General features: G+C 48.9%; 1 protein-coding gene across 3 annotated transcripts in view; it reads left to right on the top strand.

The window, feature by feature from the left end:
- The window catches only part of sema5ba (sema domain, seven thrombospondin repeats (type 1 and type 1-like), transmembrane domain (TM) and short cytoplasmic domain, (semaphorin) 5Ba), a 329,573-nt gene that overhangs the window by 236,785 nt on the left and 77,348 nt on the right, over positions 1-15,440 (top strand). For all 3 annotated transcript variants that reach the window (XM_059647532.1, XM_059647530.1, XM_059647531.1), the window contains one exon: positions 6,553-6,734. In XM_059647532.1, coding sequence (XP_059503515.1) covers positions 6,553-6,734 — 182 coding nt within the window. The remainder of the gene's footprint in view (positions 1-6,552; positions 6,735-15,440) is intronic.

The following is a 15,440-nucleotide window of genomic DNA, read 5'->3' as shown; positions in this document are numbered from 1 at the left end:
CTCACCGCCTCCACAGCCAGCAGCTCCAGAGGCGACAGCAGAACCCAGCCCTGCCGACACTTCACCATCTCCCCGGTCTTCCCCTTACTGAGGACGAGCGGTCAGTCCCCAGTAAAGGGCTCACCTTTGTCCCCCTCCACCCACACATAAACGAATACCAGTCATGTTTGGACATAGAGCAGTTTTTCCGCCACCTTCGCCCCCAAGCTTACTTCTCTAACCGGGAGCCTAACCCTCCCTCCACTGACCTCTTCTTCCACCTCCAATTCAAGTCCTCCACCTGGACACCACCCCCAGGCCTCCTACCCTCTCTCAAACTCTTCATCTCCAACTGCCGTCGAGACATCAATTGCCTCAACCTCTCTACCTCTCTCACCCACTCCAACCTCTCCCCTGCAGAACGTGCAGCCCTCCACTCTCTCTGCTCCAATCCCAACATCACCATCAAACCCGCAGACAACGGTGGCGCAGTTGTAGTATGGCGCACTGACCTCTACATCGCAGAGGCCAGGCGCCAACTCTCCGACACCGCCTCCTACCTCCACCTTGATCATGACCCCCACCCATGAGTATCAAACCGTCATCTCCCAAACCATCCACAACCTCATCACCTCAGATGACCACCCCCCACAGCCTCCAACCTCATTGTTCCCCAACCCCACACCGCCCGCTTTTATCTCCTTCACAAAATCCACAAACCTGCCTGTCCTGGTCGACCCACTGTCTCCACCTGCTCCTGCCCCACCGAACTCATCTCTACCTATCTCGACTCCATTTTCTCCCCCTTGGTCCAGGAACTCCCTACCTACACCCGTGACACCACTCATGACCTCTACCTCCTCCAGAACTTCCAATTCCCTGGTCCCCAACACCTCATCTTTACCATGGACGTCCAGTCCCTATACACCTGTATTCCTCATGCAGATGGCCTAAAGGTCCTCCGCTTCTTCCTGTCCCACATGTCTGACCAGTCTCCCTCCACCGACACCCTCATCCGCTTAGCCGAACTCATCCTCACCCTCAACAACTTCTCTTTCAATTCCTCCCACTTCCTACAGACAAAGGCAGTGGCCACGGGCACCCACATGGGCCCAAGCTATGCCTGCCTCTTTGTAGTTTACGTAGAACAATCCTTCTTCCGCACCTACACTGGCCCCAAACCCCACCTCTTCCTCTGCTACATTGATGACTGTATCAGCGCTGCCTCGTGCTCCCACAAGGAGCTCGAACAGTTCATCCATTTCACCAATACCTTCCATCCCAACCTTAAGTTCACCTGGACCATCTCTAATACCTCTCTCTCCTTCCTGGACCTCTCTGTCTCCATCTCTGGCAACCACCTAGAAACCGATATCCATTTCAAGCCCACTGACTCCCACAGCTACCTAGAATACACCTCCTCCCACCCACCCACCTGCAAAAATGCCATCCCCTATTCCCAATTCCTTCGCCTCCGCCACATCTGCTCGCCAGATAAGGCACTCCACTCACGTACATCTCAGACGTCCTCATTTTTCAAGGGCCACAATGTCCCCCTTCCCAGTGGTCAAGAACACCCTTGACCATGTCTCCCACATTTCCCGCAACTCATCCCTCACACGCTGGCCCCCGCAATAACAAGCAAAACAGTATCCCTCTCATCCTCACATACCACCCCACCAAGCTCCGGATCCAACGCATCATCCTCCGACACTTGCACCATCTGCAATCCGACCCCACCACCAAAGGCATTTTTCCCTCCCCACCCTTGTCTGCTTTCCGGAGAGACCACTCTCTCTGTGACTCCCTTGTCTGCTCCACACTCCCCTCCAGCCCCACCACTTCCTGCAACTGCAGGAAGTGCTACACCTGCCCCTATACCTCCTCCCTCACCCCCATCCCAGGCCCCAAGAAGACTTTCCACATCAAGCAGATGTTTACCTGCACATCTGCCAATGTGGTATATAGCATTCGCTGTACTCGTCGTGGCCTCCTCCGCATCAGGGAAACCAAGCGGAGGCTTGGGGACTGCTTTGTGGAACACCTACGCTCGGTTCGCACCAAACAACTGCACCTCCCAGTCGTGAACCATTTCAACTCCCCCTCCCATTCCTCATTCCTCCATCCTGGGCCTCCTGCAGTGCCACAATGATGCCAGCTGAAGGCTGCAGGAACAGCAACTCATATTCTGCTTGGGAACCCTGCAGCCTAATGGTATCAATGTGGATTTCACAAGCTTCAAAATCTCCTCTTCCCCCACTGCATCCCAAAACCAGCCCAGCTCATCCCTGCCTCCCTAACCTGCCCTTCTTTCCACCTATCCCCTCCTCCCATCCCAAGTCCCACCCCCATTTCCTACCTCCTAACCTCAACTTGCCCCCTTGAACTGACCATCCTCCCTGGACTGACCTATCTCCTCCCTAACTCCGCACCTACACTCACTGGCTCCATCCCCGCCTCTTTGACCTGTCTGTCTCCTCTCCACCTATCTTCTCCTCTATCCATCTTCTATCTGCCTCCCCCTCTCTGCCTATTTATTTCAGAATCCCCATCCCCTCCCCCATTTCTGAAGAAGGGTCTTGGCCCGAACGTTTTCTGCTCATCTGATGCTGCTTGGCCTGCTGTGTTCAGCCAGCCCCAGACTGTGTTATCCCTTGCTATCATGCTTATTTGTTCTCTTCTGGCTGCATTTTCTATCGAGGCATTGTCACGGCTTTGGAGTTGGTTCAGAAAGAATACACCGGGATGGTGCCCAGGGTGAAGTTTTTCTGAGACATGGAGAAACTGGAGAAACTGGCCTTTGTACAGCTGCTCAAAATGATGAAGGGTTTTTGTTGCATTAAGTGGGGTGAAACTCTTACTGTTGAGAGAAAGATTTGTAATCAAGGGACAAAGATTTAAGGGCCACAGCAGAGATGATGAAGCATTTTCGTTACACGGTGAGGTGCTAACACCTGGACTGAATTTAGGCCAGAAGCAGATTCAGTTGTGACTCTGGCCTTGCCAGAGAAGGCAATGTCCTTTGAATAGATTTTAAAGCGTCAGAAGTCACACAACACCAGGTTATAGTCCAACAGGTTTAATTTAATTCACAAGCTTTTGGATTGCTGCTCCTTTCTCAGGTGAAATCACTTCACTGGATCCTGAAAGCTTGTGTTTTCAAATTTTAAAGGGGAGGAAATGGCCTGTTAATCCAGCGATCCAGCTAACGTCCTGGGGACCTGGGTTCGAATCCCATCACGGCAGATGGTGGAATTTGAATTCGATAAATATCTGGAATTAGGAATTGAATAACGACCATGAATCCTTTGTCGATTGTTGGAGAAAGCCCATTTGATTCACTAATGCCCTTTAGGGAAGGAAACTACCATCCTTACCCGGTCTGGCCTACATGTGACTCCAGACCCACGCAATGTGGTTGACTCGTAATTGCCCTTTGGGCAATTAGGGATGGGCAATAAATGCTGCCTAACCAGCGAAGTCCTCATCCCATGAATGAATAATTAAAAATAAATAAACTTGTTGGCGTATAACCTGGTGTCGTGTGCCTTCTGACTTTGTCCACCTCTAATCTAACACCAACACCTCCACATCATTGATAAAAGAAAAGCTCACAAGAATTTAGTGGATACCTTGTGGGAAGTGAAGCGCGGAGCAGTGAAGGGAAAGCGGTGAACTGGGACTACTGGGACAGCCAACACTGATACAATGGGATGATTGCCCTCTTTCTTTACTATCGGGCTCTTTCTTCTTAATTCTCTGTTAGCCCTGACCTGTTTCTTCCTGGGTTTTTCTTAACAGCCGGGCTCTGCTACATGTTAAATATACAGATAGCAACTGGAAGAGAAGGGAATCATCTTTCAGGCTATATTTAGATAGCAATTTAAAAGTAAAAAATCAACCACAGGATGTCATGAAGCATTTTACAGTCAATTAAATCTTGTTGAAGTTTAACGTCCTTTAGGGAAGGAAACTGCCATCCTTACCCAGCCTGGCCTACAAGTGACTCCAGTCCCACGGCAATGTGGTTAACTTTTAACTACCCTCCAGCAAGTTCTGACCTTACCAGCAGAGGTCACATTCCATGAAACAAACTATGTCCATCTTCCTTCTCACCTATCCACTCCACGCTTCCCCCGACCAGTCTCTGTAACCCCCTATCTGCATCCACTTATCACCATCCCACCTACCTTACACCCCACCATTTATTCCTGAGCTCCCTTCCCCCTCCCCAGTCCTGATGAAGGGTCCAGACCTGAAACGTCGACTTTCCTGCTTCTCAGTTGCTGCCTGAGCTGCTGTGCTCCCTTCATCTCCTCATTTTGTTGACGCTGACTTCCAGTGCCTGCAGTCCTTTCTATCCCCAAAAGGTATCGGAAGGAAGTTTTGCAATAAATCAGTGCACAACAAGATCCCTGAAGCATCCCTGCGATTCGTGAGCAAATAGGACAAATGATGGTGAAAGAGAGAGATAATGGGAACTGCAGATGCCGGAGAATCCAAGACAACAAAATGTGAGGCTGGATGAATACAGCAGGCCAAGCAGCATCTCAGGAGCACAAAAGCTGACGTTTCGGGCCTAGACCCTTCATCAGAGAGGGGGATGGGGTGAGGGTTCTGGAATAAATAGGGAGAGAGAGGGAGGCGGACCGAAGATGGAGAGAAAAGAAGATGGGTGGAGAGAGTATAGGTGGGGAGGTAGGGAGGGGATAGGTCAGTCCAGGGAAGACGGACAGGTCAAGGAGGTGGGATGAGGTTAGTAGGTAGATGGGGGTGCGGCTTGGGGTGGGAGGAAGGGGTGGGTGAGAGGAAGAACAGGTTAGGGAGGCAGAGACAAGTTGGACTGGTTTTGGGATGCAGTGGGTGGAGGGGAGGAGCTGGGCTGGTTGTGTGGTGCAGTGGGGGGAGGGGACGAACTGGGCTGGTTTAGGGATGCAGTTGGGGAAGGGGAGATTTTGAAACTGGTGAAAGCCTAGATTTAACATCTCATCCAGGAGGCAGTGCCTTTCTCTGCTGGAGTATTCGCCTAGACTTTGTGGCCCAGTCTCCACAGAGAACTTGGAACCTCTAGATTTGGAGAGGAGAGAGTTACCCATTGAATTAAGAATGACACACTAATTAAATGGCATAGAATAGCAGGCATTTTCGTATGTGTTATTCATTAATGTCAATGTTTTAAAAAGCTCACACTTGCATGCTACTATGACCTGTTCACTGATTTTAAATAATATTTTAGTACTTTGGGCTTTAGCAGATGGCTGGGTATTTACCTGTTCCCTGTTTGATAAAACTGAAGAATTTGCTAACAGTCTCTTCAAAAAGTTAGGTGAATAATGTTTCTTTAAACCAGAAGCATGAAAATTCCTGATTTTTGACCACAAAAGTCTTCTCGATATTGACTTGCCATAGAAAGGCGTGATTACATTGAAATGGTAGCCATGATGTGGAGGTGCCGGTGTTGGACTAGGGTGGGCGAAGCCAGAAGTCACGTGGCACCAGGTTTTAGTCCAACAGGTTTATTTGAAAACACAAGCTGTCGGAGCGCTGTTGCTTCATCAGGCACCTGGCGAAGGAGCAGCGCTCCGAAAGCTTGTGACCTCAAATAAACCTGTTGGACTGTAACCTGGTGCCACGTGACTTCTGACTATAGTCAAATGGTTAGGGGTTCATGTGGTGAAGTGATAATGTCCCTGCCTCTGAGATGGGGGTCCTGGGTTCAAGTCCCAATCTGCTCCAGAGGTGTAAACAATGTTTTTGAACAGGTTGATGAGAAAATGTCCATTAACCAGCCAAAACCCCACCTTCAGGATAAGGGGAAAGACATGGCACAATGCAGTTACTTAACAAAGATAATAATGTGACACAATGTTAGTGCTGTGAGTTGGCACTGGTCACTGACAGATGCCATGACATTAAGTTGTGCCAATCATCTGGGCAGTGTGTAGCTCTAGTTTGTGCTAGTTTCTATTTCCTCATCATCCCTGTCCTCACTCACATTTATAATTCATATCCATCTCAAAGCTCTTCCAACCCTAACAGCCTCCACCATCTCTCCACTCCTCTATCCCCAGACGACTGTCTTTGCCCCACCATTGGTCAGCAGTGGCTTCAGCTGTTTTGGCCCAGAGCTCAGAATTCCCTTCTCAAATCTCTTGGCCTCCCTGTCCTTTTTTGAGAACCATGTCTTTGACCAACTGAGTGGCTCCCCTGCCTGAATATTGCTTCACCTGGCTCAGTCAGTCTTTGCCTTGCAGTCTTTCACTGTGTTAAAGGTGCTGTACAAATCCAAGTTGTTGTTGCACATTCGGGAGGAACATTTTAGAGGCAGTGCCATCCAGCTGTTGGTTTCAGAGAGGCCGGTGGTGTCGGGTTCTCTCCTTTCCAACACCATTGTTGCGTTGTAGGGCAAGGTGAGGGAATGGGAAGACGTCAGTTTTAATGGGTGCAGGCTTTATTCCCCTTAAGAAACACAGTGGCTCACAATATTGTGCGATGTTTCCAAACCTCCAGCTTAACATTGCGACTTCTCAAGTTATGTTTGCTCCGCCTAACTGTTGGCACTCTTTGATTCAGGTGAGAAACCTCACGATGGACGGTGAATTTGGGCCGTGGTCTCCATGGCAACTGTGTGAGCACACAGACCAAGAGGCCTCAGGAACGTGCATGTGCCGCTCCAGGTCATGTGACAGCCCTGCCCCGCGGTGCGGGGGTCACGAGTGTGTCGGAGCCCGGATTGAGGTGGCCAACTGCTCAAGGTAAGAGAATGGAAATGATGACTTTGCAGGAGGTAAACCGACATGAGCCATGTGGTCACTCATGATGCATGTGCCAAATGTTTATTTCTCTAATCTAGCACCTTGTTTCTAGCCAATGACCATCTTGACTCCCAGTCAGAAGGCATAGGCACTACCCTAAGCCTTGACGTATCATTGTAGCACGGTACCCAAAAGAATGCCACACTGGCACAGGTACCAATCTTTAGAGGGGGCACTAAAACCAGAAGGCTAGCCCCGTGGCATTGTTGAGAGTTCCCACCCTGAAAACCTATCTCTTCCAACCAATTCATGAGAAGTAAACAAACCTGACCTTCACCTTCAATCTAAGTAAAGTTAGATCACATGGGTTTCAGGGAGAGCGTGCCACTTAGATACAAAATTGTCTTGATGGTAGGAGACATATGATGATGATGGAGGGGTGTTAATTGGACTGGAGGCTTGTGACCAGCAGTGTTCTACAGAGATCAGTGCTGGGTCCACTTTTATTTGTCATTTATATAAACCATTTTGGTGATAAATTTAGGAAGCATGGTTAGTAGATTTGCTGATGACACCAAAATTGGTCGTATAGTGGACAGTGAAGAAAGCTATCTAAGATTACAAAGATTACTTGATCAATTGGGCCAGTGGGCTGAGGAGTGGCAGATGGAGTTTAATTTGGATAAATGCAAGGTATTGCATTTTGGTAAAGCGAACAAGGTCAGGACTTGTACAGTTAATGGCAGGGCCTTGGGCAGTGCTCTCGAACAGAGAGGCCTAAGAGTTCGGGTACACAGTGCTTTGGAAGTTGCATCACAGGTACACAGGGTGATTAAGCAGGCATTTAACATGCTTGCCTTCATGGTCAGACCATTGAATTTAGGAATTGGGATGTCATGTTGAGTCTGTACGGGACGTTACTGAGGCCACTTATTAAACTGGAGCGGGTTCAGAAAAGATTTACCAGGATGTTGCCGAATCTGGAGGGTTTGAGTTATAAGGAGAAGTTGGGACTTCTTTCACTGCCGCATAGGAGGTTGAGGGGCGACATTATAGAGGTTTATAAAATCATGAGGGGCATAGATAAGGTGAATAGCAAAGGTCTTTTCCCCAGAGTGGGAGAGTTCAAATCTAAGGGGAATATTTTTAAGGTGAGAGGACCTTTTAAGGTAAAAGGGACCTGAGGGGGCAAACTTTTCACACAGAGGGTGGCTCATGTATGGAATGCACTGCCATTGGAAGTGGCAGATGCAGGTACAATTATAATATTTAACATACATCAGGAGAGGTGTATGAATAGGAAAGGCTTAGAGGGATATGGACCAAATGCAGACAAGTGGGACTAGTTTAGTTTGGGATACTTGGTCAGTATGGACTAGTTGGACGAAGGGTCTGTTTCCGTGCTGTCTAACTTTATCACTCTGTGTCTGTAATTTTTGAGAACTTGAGATTAATCTTCCCATTCCAAGCCAAGAGAGATTTGATTCCCCACAGTGATTAGATATCTGAAGGAATTTCAGCAGGGTCATTCAGGGTCTGTGTGCCGCCTTCACGTCTTGGAAGGAGACTTGAGTAGCTTCAGCCTCAGAGGACCTCCTCAAACAGTCGGACTCACTGCTGATGTTAACCATGTCCTGAAAGTCAACAGTGCAGTATAGTGCTGCAAGATTGGAATCAATGTTATTTGAAATACTGTGACTGGGGAAAGGTCAAACCGTACAGTTACAGCTAAAAGTGTCAGGAACGAGAGGAAGAAAGAGGAATATATTAAAAACAAATGACAGTATTGCAGCTTTCTGGAGATTTTTCATGGCTGGTGTACAAGAGCAGGGATGGACTGCTGCAGCTGTAAAATACTCTGGCCAGAGTGCATTTGGAATATTGTAAGCAGTTTCCCCGTTTACTGTTCTCAAAGGGGATCCAGAGGAGGTTTGCAAGAATGATCCTGTGGCGAAGGGCTTGTCATATGAGGAGCTGTTGAGGACTCTGGGTCTGTGCTCAATGGAGTGAAGCAGAATGAGTGGGATCTGTTTGAAACTCAGAGAACACTGAGAGGCCTGGACAGAGTGGACATGGGGATGATGTTCCCACTGGTAGGAGAGACTAGGACCTGAGGGCACAGCCTCCGGGTGAAGAAACAACCCTTTAGAACTGAGATGAAGAGGAATTTTTTCAGCAAAAGAGTGGCCAATCTGTGGAATTCATTGCCAAGAGGTCTGTGGAGACCAAGTCGTTGAGAGTTTTTAAGACAGAGATAGATAGGTTCTTGACTGGTAAGAGAATCAAGAGACACAGAAATTTCTGAAGAAGGGTCTAGACCCGAAATGTCAGCCCTCCTGCTTCTCTGATGTTGCTTGGCCTGCTGTGTTCATCCAGCTCCACACCTTGTTATCTTAGTTACATAGAAAAGGCAGGTTGCGAAACATATCAGCCATGATTGAATGCAGATATGATGGGCTGAAAGGCCGAATTCTGCTCCTATATCTTATGGTCTAATGGGCTTCAAATTAACCGAAAGCATTTTACCTCCCATCATTGAAAGGTACAGAGCTGAAGGGAGTTCATTTGGCCCATCCTTGCCATGTGAAAGAACTATCTCGCTTGGCCAGCTCCCACTCCTTCTGGCCCCAGGGCCTGACAAATGCTTCTCCTTCATGTATTTATTCAGATCCCTGTAGCAAATTAAAAGTGGAATCTGCCTCCACCATCTTGTAAGCTAGCAAATCCCGAATTTGTTCAGCCTGCACCAGGGGAAACAAAACGCTTCCTGAGTTGCAGTGCAAGAAACGTGACAGCCACTTTGTACACAGCAAGATCCCACAAACAGTAAGTTGACAACCCGTGAGCCTCTGTTTATTGATTCTGTTCAAAGGACGGATATGGAAAAGGTAACATCTCATTCAGAGATGGCATTTTTCTGACAGTGCTGCAGTTCCTCCTTGCTGGCATGGGGCATGCAGTGCCCATTTTGGCTTGGACCTGCAACCTTTTCAGTGAGGAGCAGTACTCTTGTCAACTTGGCCAGAGCTGTGTGTGTGCGTGCCCGTGTGTGGGGTGCAGTGTGCAGGTACTGGGTTGCAATCCAGCCTGGGCTAATGGAAAGGAGAATCATCACACTCTCCCTCTCACTGCCAGCTGGAAGGATCTGCATGCACTGTGCGGTTGGCGCAGTGTCAATTCAATTCAAACTGCCGACAATCTCGCTCTGATTGCTGCTAAATTTAGTCTTTCTCTAAGCCGTAAACCTGGCAGGTGTGAGATCTGAAAATGTCAGCCCTGGTGTCGTGGGGATGGGCTATGCTGTCGTGAGACTGGGCACAACAAAGATATGCTGATCCCAACATTAACTCCTGCTGTACCTAACCTGGGCAACTTGTCACCAACTGTGTCAAAAAGGGAGAACAGTTCCGTGTGCCAGGATAAACACGCAGAATTCTGTTCATGAATGTAAGCTGCCAAGAAAATAAGTTACCAGACCCAAATGATTGCACTGTTCAAGGTGGCTCGGCCTCTGATAGTTCAGTTTATTGGACACCGGGTGCCAATTTTATGATGTCATTGCATCTGCTTAAATGTGCACAATTTATACACGCATGCACACACACATGCACGTGCACACATATGCACACTAACGCAAAACAGCACTAACGCATGCACAAACACACATGCAGGTAGAGACTCAAACATGCACACACAGCCACTGTGCAGTCACACACACACAGACACAAACTTGCACACACAAACACGCATACAGTTACACGCACATAGTCACAAACATGCTCATGTAAACGCACATACAGTTACACACACACAGACACAAACATGCACACACTAACTCACATACAGTTACACGCACACAGACACATATGCAGTCACACACAGGTAGACACATACAGCACGGAAACAGACCCTTCGTTCCAACCAGTCCATGCTGAATATAATGCGAAACTAAACTAGTTCCACCTGCCTGCTCCTGGCCGGTATCCTTCCAAACCTTGATATATCCATCCAAATGTCTTTTAAACATTGCAATTGTACCTGTGTCCACTACTTCATTAGGAAGTTCATTCGACAAGCGCACCACCCTCTGTGTAAAAAATTTGCATCTTATGTCTTTGTTGAATCTGTCTCCTCTCAACTAAACAATGTACCCCCTAGTCTTGAAATTCTCACCTTAGGGAAAAGATAACTGCCATCAACTCCATCCATACCTCTCATTATTTTATAAACTTTTATCAGGTCACCTCTCAACCTCCTACGCTTGAGTGAAGAGTCCCACCCTATCCAGCCTTTCCCTATAACTCAAATCTTCTATAACCGGCAACACCCTGCTAAATGTCTCCTGAACTCTCTCCAGCTTGAAAATATTCATAGAATCCCTACAGGGTGTAAACAAGCCCTTCGACCCAACAAGTCGACACCGACCCTCACAGCATCTCACCCAGACCCATCCCCGTATGACCCAACTAATCTGCACATCCCTGAACACAATAGGCAACTTAGCATGGCCAATCCACCTAGACTGCATGAGGAAACCGGAGCACCCGGAGGAAACCCCACGCAGACACGGGGAGAATGTGCAAACTCCACACAGATAGTCACCCGTGGCTGGAATCAAATCCAGGTCCCTGGTGCTGTGAGGCAACAATGTTAACCACTGAGCCACCGTGCCGCCCTGATATTCTCTCCAAATCGGTAGTGGGACAGAGTCGGGGGATGGCTGTGTCTAATTCTAGTCTCCTTACTCCTGAACCTCGGGATCCACTAACTAGCAAAGCAATTTGTATGTTACCAGGCCGTACTTTGAGCCCTTTGACATGGGGAAGCAGGACATCTCACTTTTGAGTGAAGATGGAGTCAGGCTACAGCTGAGATGAGAGCGTATTTGAGGCATGCCTATCGTTTGCAAATAATGGACAGTCTCCCACTTCATCTGCCCCTGTTGAATTTTCTGGATCATATCTGGGAGTGTCTCTGCGCAGCCTCAGCTTTTGCAGCTTGTATCAGAAAAGTTGACTCGGAGTGAGGTGTACGTGGAGGTTTCCAGCTGCCATAGAAAGGCAGACACCGTGTGATCCCACAGTAGCCATTGGTCACTCCCTGACATCAGCTGAGTCACAGCCTATCTATGATGTGAAGGCCCATTTAAGGACAATAATTGAAGTCAGTGCTTTGGGTGAGATTGGCAAATCCTCAGCGTATCTCACTGCATCTCCCTTTCAATTGCCCCTTGCTGTACTCTGAACCACGTGGGTGAAAGGACAGGAGGTATTTCTTTTAAAAAAATTCTTAACCTCACCAAAGGATTGCAGTTCCCAGGGACATCACTGTGTGTACTAGCAATGAACCTTACTGAGTGTAATCTGACCAGAGTCTACAGCTGGAACAGGACAAGGTGAGACCTGGAGAATGAATGGAACTACTTCTGGCTGATGATAGACTGTTCCTGAGCTCTGCAGCACAGGGTGCAGGCTGAATGATGAAGAGTAAATTCCAGGCTGTTGTTCTTTCTCTGAGTGGTGGTCAGGGATTGTGCAGCACTGGCAGATGAGGGGAAGGGCTTACCTAATGGTATTGTCATTGGACTAGTAATCCAGAGACCCAGGTAATGTTCTGAAGACCTGAGGTCTGAATCCTGACAGTGGAATTTGAACTCATTAAAAATCTGGAATTCAGAGTGTAATGATGACCGTGAAACCATTGCCAATTATAGAGTCATAGAGATGTACAGGACGGATACAGACCCTTTGGTCCACCTCGTACATGACAACCAGACAACCCAATCTGACTTCATCCCATTTGCCAGCATTTGGCCCATATCCCTCTAAACCCTTCCTATTCATGCACTCATCCCAGATGCCTTTTAAATGTTGTAATTGTACCGACCTCCATCACTTCCTATGATAGTTCGTTCCACACACGCACTGCCCTCTGTGCGAAAAACTTCCCTTTAATGGTTCGTGACTGGGAGGTGCAGTTGTTTATTGCGAACCGAGCGGAGGTGTTCTGCAAAGCGGTCCCCAAACCTCCGCTTGGTTTCCTTAGGTCCCTTTAAAATCTTTCCCCTCTCACCTTGGAATTATACTCTCTATGTTTGGACTTCGCTACCCAGGAAAAAGACCTTGGCTATTCACCCGATCCATGACCCTCACGATTTTATAAACCTCTATAATATCATCCTTCAGTCTCCGACGCTCCCAGGGAAAAAAGCCCAGCCTACTCAGCCTCTCAAAAGGACTCATTTGAGCTGATGTACAGAATATGTTTTCACTTGTGGTAGGAGTGCAAAACTAACTGTTACAAATATGACAGTCAGTAATAAATTAGAGGTCCGGGAGAAACCCCCTAAGCTAGAGTTTGGAATGTGGGACACACCCTCACAGTGAATGCTGAGTGAATAGCATAGCGATGCTTATGGGGAATATACAGAAGTGATACAGAAAGGAATAGCAGAATATAATATGGTAAGGGTAGATGAAGAAGGGTGAGAGATGCCTTATTGTCCTGGTTGACTAGCGGCTTATTGTTCTAGTTTAATATAAGATAATAAAGTGTGGAGCTGGATGAACACAGCAGGCCAAGCAGCATCTCAGGAGCACAAAAGCTGATGTTTCGGCCCTAGACCCTTCATCAGAGAGGGGGATGGGGAGAGGGTTCTGGAATAAATAGGGGGAGAGGGAGAGGCGGACTGAAGATGGAGAGAAAAGAAGATAGGGGAGAGGAGAGTATGGGTGGGGTGGTAGGGAGGGGATAGCTCAGTCCAGGGAAGATGGACAGGTCAAGGAGGTGGGATGAGGTTAGTAGGTCGGAAATGGAGGTGTGGCTTGGGGTGGGAGGAAGGGATGGGTGAGAGGAAGAACAGGTTAGGGAGGCAGAGACAGGCTGGGCTGGTTTTGGGATGCAGTTGGGGGAGGGGACGAACTGGGCTGGTTGTGCGATGCAGTGGGGGAGGGGGAGATTTTGAAGCTGGTGAAGTCCACATTGATATCATCGGGCTGCAGGGTTTCCAAGCGGAATATGAGGTGCTGTTCCTGCAACCTTCGGGTGGCATCATTGTGGCACTGTAGGAGGCCCATGATGGACATGTCATCTAAAGAATGGGAAGGGGAGTTGAAATGGTTCGTGACTGGGAGGTGCAGTTTATTGTGAACCGAGCGGAGGAGGTGTTCTGCAAAGCGGTTCCCAAGCCTCTGCATGGTTTCCCCAATGTAGAGGAAGCCACACCGGGTACAATGGATACAGTATACCACATTGGCAGATGTGCAGGTGGACCTGTGCTTAATATAGGAAGTCATCTTGGGGCCTGGGATAGGGGTGAGGGAAGAGGTGTGGGGGCAAGTGTAGCATTTCCTGTGGTTGCACGGGAAGGTGCGGGTGTGGTGGGGTTGGGGGGCAGTGTGGAGCAAACAAGGGAGTCACGGAGAGAGTGGTCTCTCCGGAAAGCAGACAAGGGTGGGGATGGAAAAATGTCTTGGGTGGTGGGGTCAGATTGTAGATGGCGGAAGTGTCGGAGGATGATGCGTTGTATCCGGAGGTTGGTGGGGTGGTGTGTGAGAACAAGGGGGATCCTCTTGGGGCGGTTGTGGCGGGGGCGGGGTGTGAGGGATGTGTTGCGGGAAATGCGGGAGACGCGGTCAAGGGCGTTCTCGACCACTGTCGGGGGAAGGTTGCGGTCCTTGAAGAACTTGGACATCTGGGATGTGCGGGATTGGAATGCCTCATTGTGGGAGCAGATGCGGGGGAGGCGGAGGAATTGGGAATAGGGGATGGAATTTTTGCAGAGGGTGGGTGGGAGGAGGTGTATTCTAGGTAGCTGTGGGAGTCAGTGGGTTTGAAATGGACATCAGTTACAAGCTGGTTGCCTGAGATGGAGACTGAGAGGTCCAGGAAGGTGAGGGATGTGCTGGAGATGGCCGAGGTGAACTGAAGGTTGGGGTGGAAGGTGTTGGTGAAGTGGATGAACTGTTCGAGCTCCTCTGGGGAGCAAGAGGCGGCACCAATACAGTCATCAATGTAATGGAGGAAGAGGTGGGGTTTGGGGCCTGTGTAGGTGTGGAAGAGAGACTGTTCCACGTAACCTACAAAGAGGTAGGCATAGCTGGGGCCCATGTGGGTGCCCATGGCCACCCGCTTTGTCTGTAGGAAGTGGCAAGAATCGAAAGAGAAGTTGTTGAGGGTGAGGACGAGTTCGGCTAGGCGGATGAGGGTGTCGGTTGAGGGGGACTGGTTGGGCCTGCGGGACAGGAAGAAGCGGAGGGCCTTGAGGCCATCTGCATGCGGAATACAGGTGTATAGGGACTGGACGTCGATGGTGAAAATGAGTTGTTGGGGGCCAGGGAATTGGAAGTTCTGGAGGAGGTGGAGGGCATGGGTGGTATCTCGGACGTAGGTAGGGAGTTCCTGGACCAAAGGGGAGAGAATGGAGTCCAGATAGGTGGAGATGATGGGAACTGCAGATGCTGGAGATTCCAAGATAATAAAATGTGAGGCTGGATGAACACAGCAGGCCAAGCAGCATCTTCAGGGTCTAGGCCCGAAACGTCAGCTTTTGTGCTCCTGAGATGCTGCTTGGCCTGCTGTGTTCATCCAGCCTCACATTTTATTATCCAGATAGGTGGAGGTGAGTTGGTGGGGCAGGAACAGGCTGAGACAATGGGTCGACCAGGGCAGGCAGGTTTGTGGATTTTGGGAAGGAGATAGATACGG

Source organism: Stegostoma tigrinum, chromosome 7, assembly GCF_030684315.1.
Source record: "Stegostoma tigrinum isolate sSteTig4 chromosome 7, sSteTig4.hap1, whole genome shotgun sequence".
Lineage (NCBI taxonomy): Eukaryota > Metazoa > Chordata > Chondrichthyes > Orectolobiformes > Stegostomatidae > Stegostoma > Stegostoma tigrinum.
Note: the sequence above shows the minus strand (reverse complement) of the source record. Positions and strands in the feature narration are given on the sequence as shown.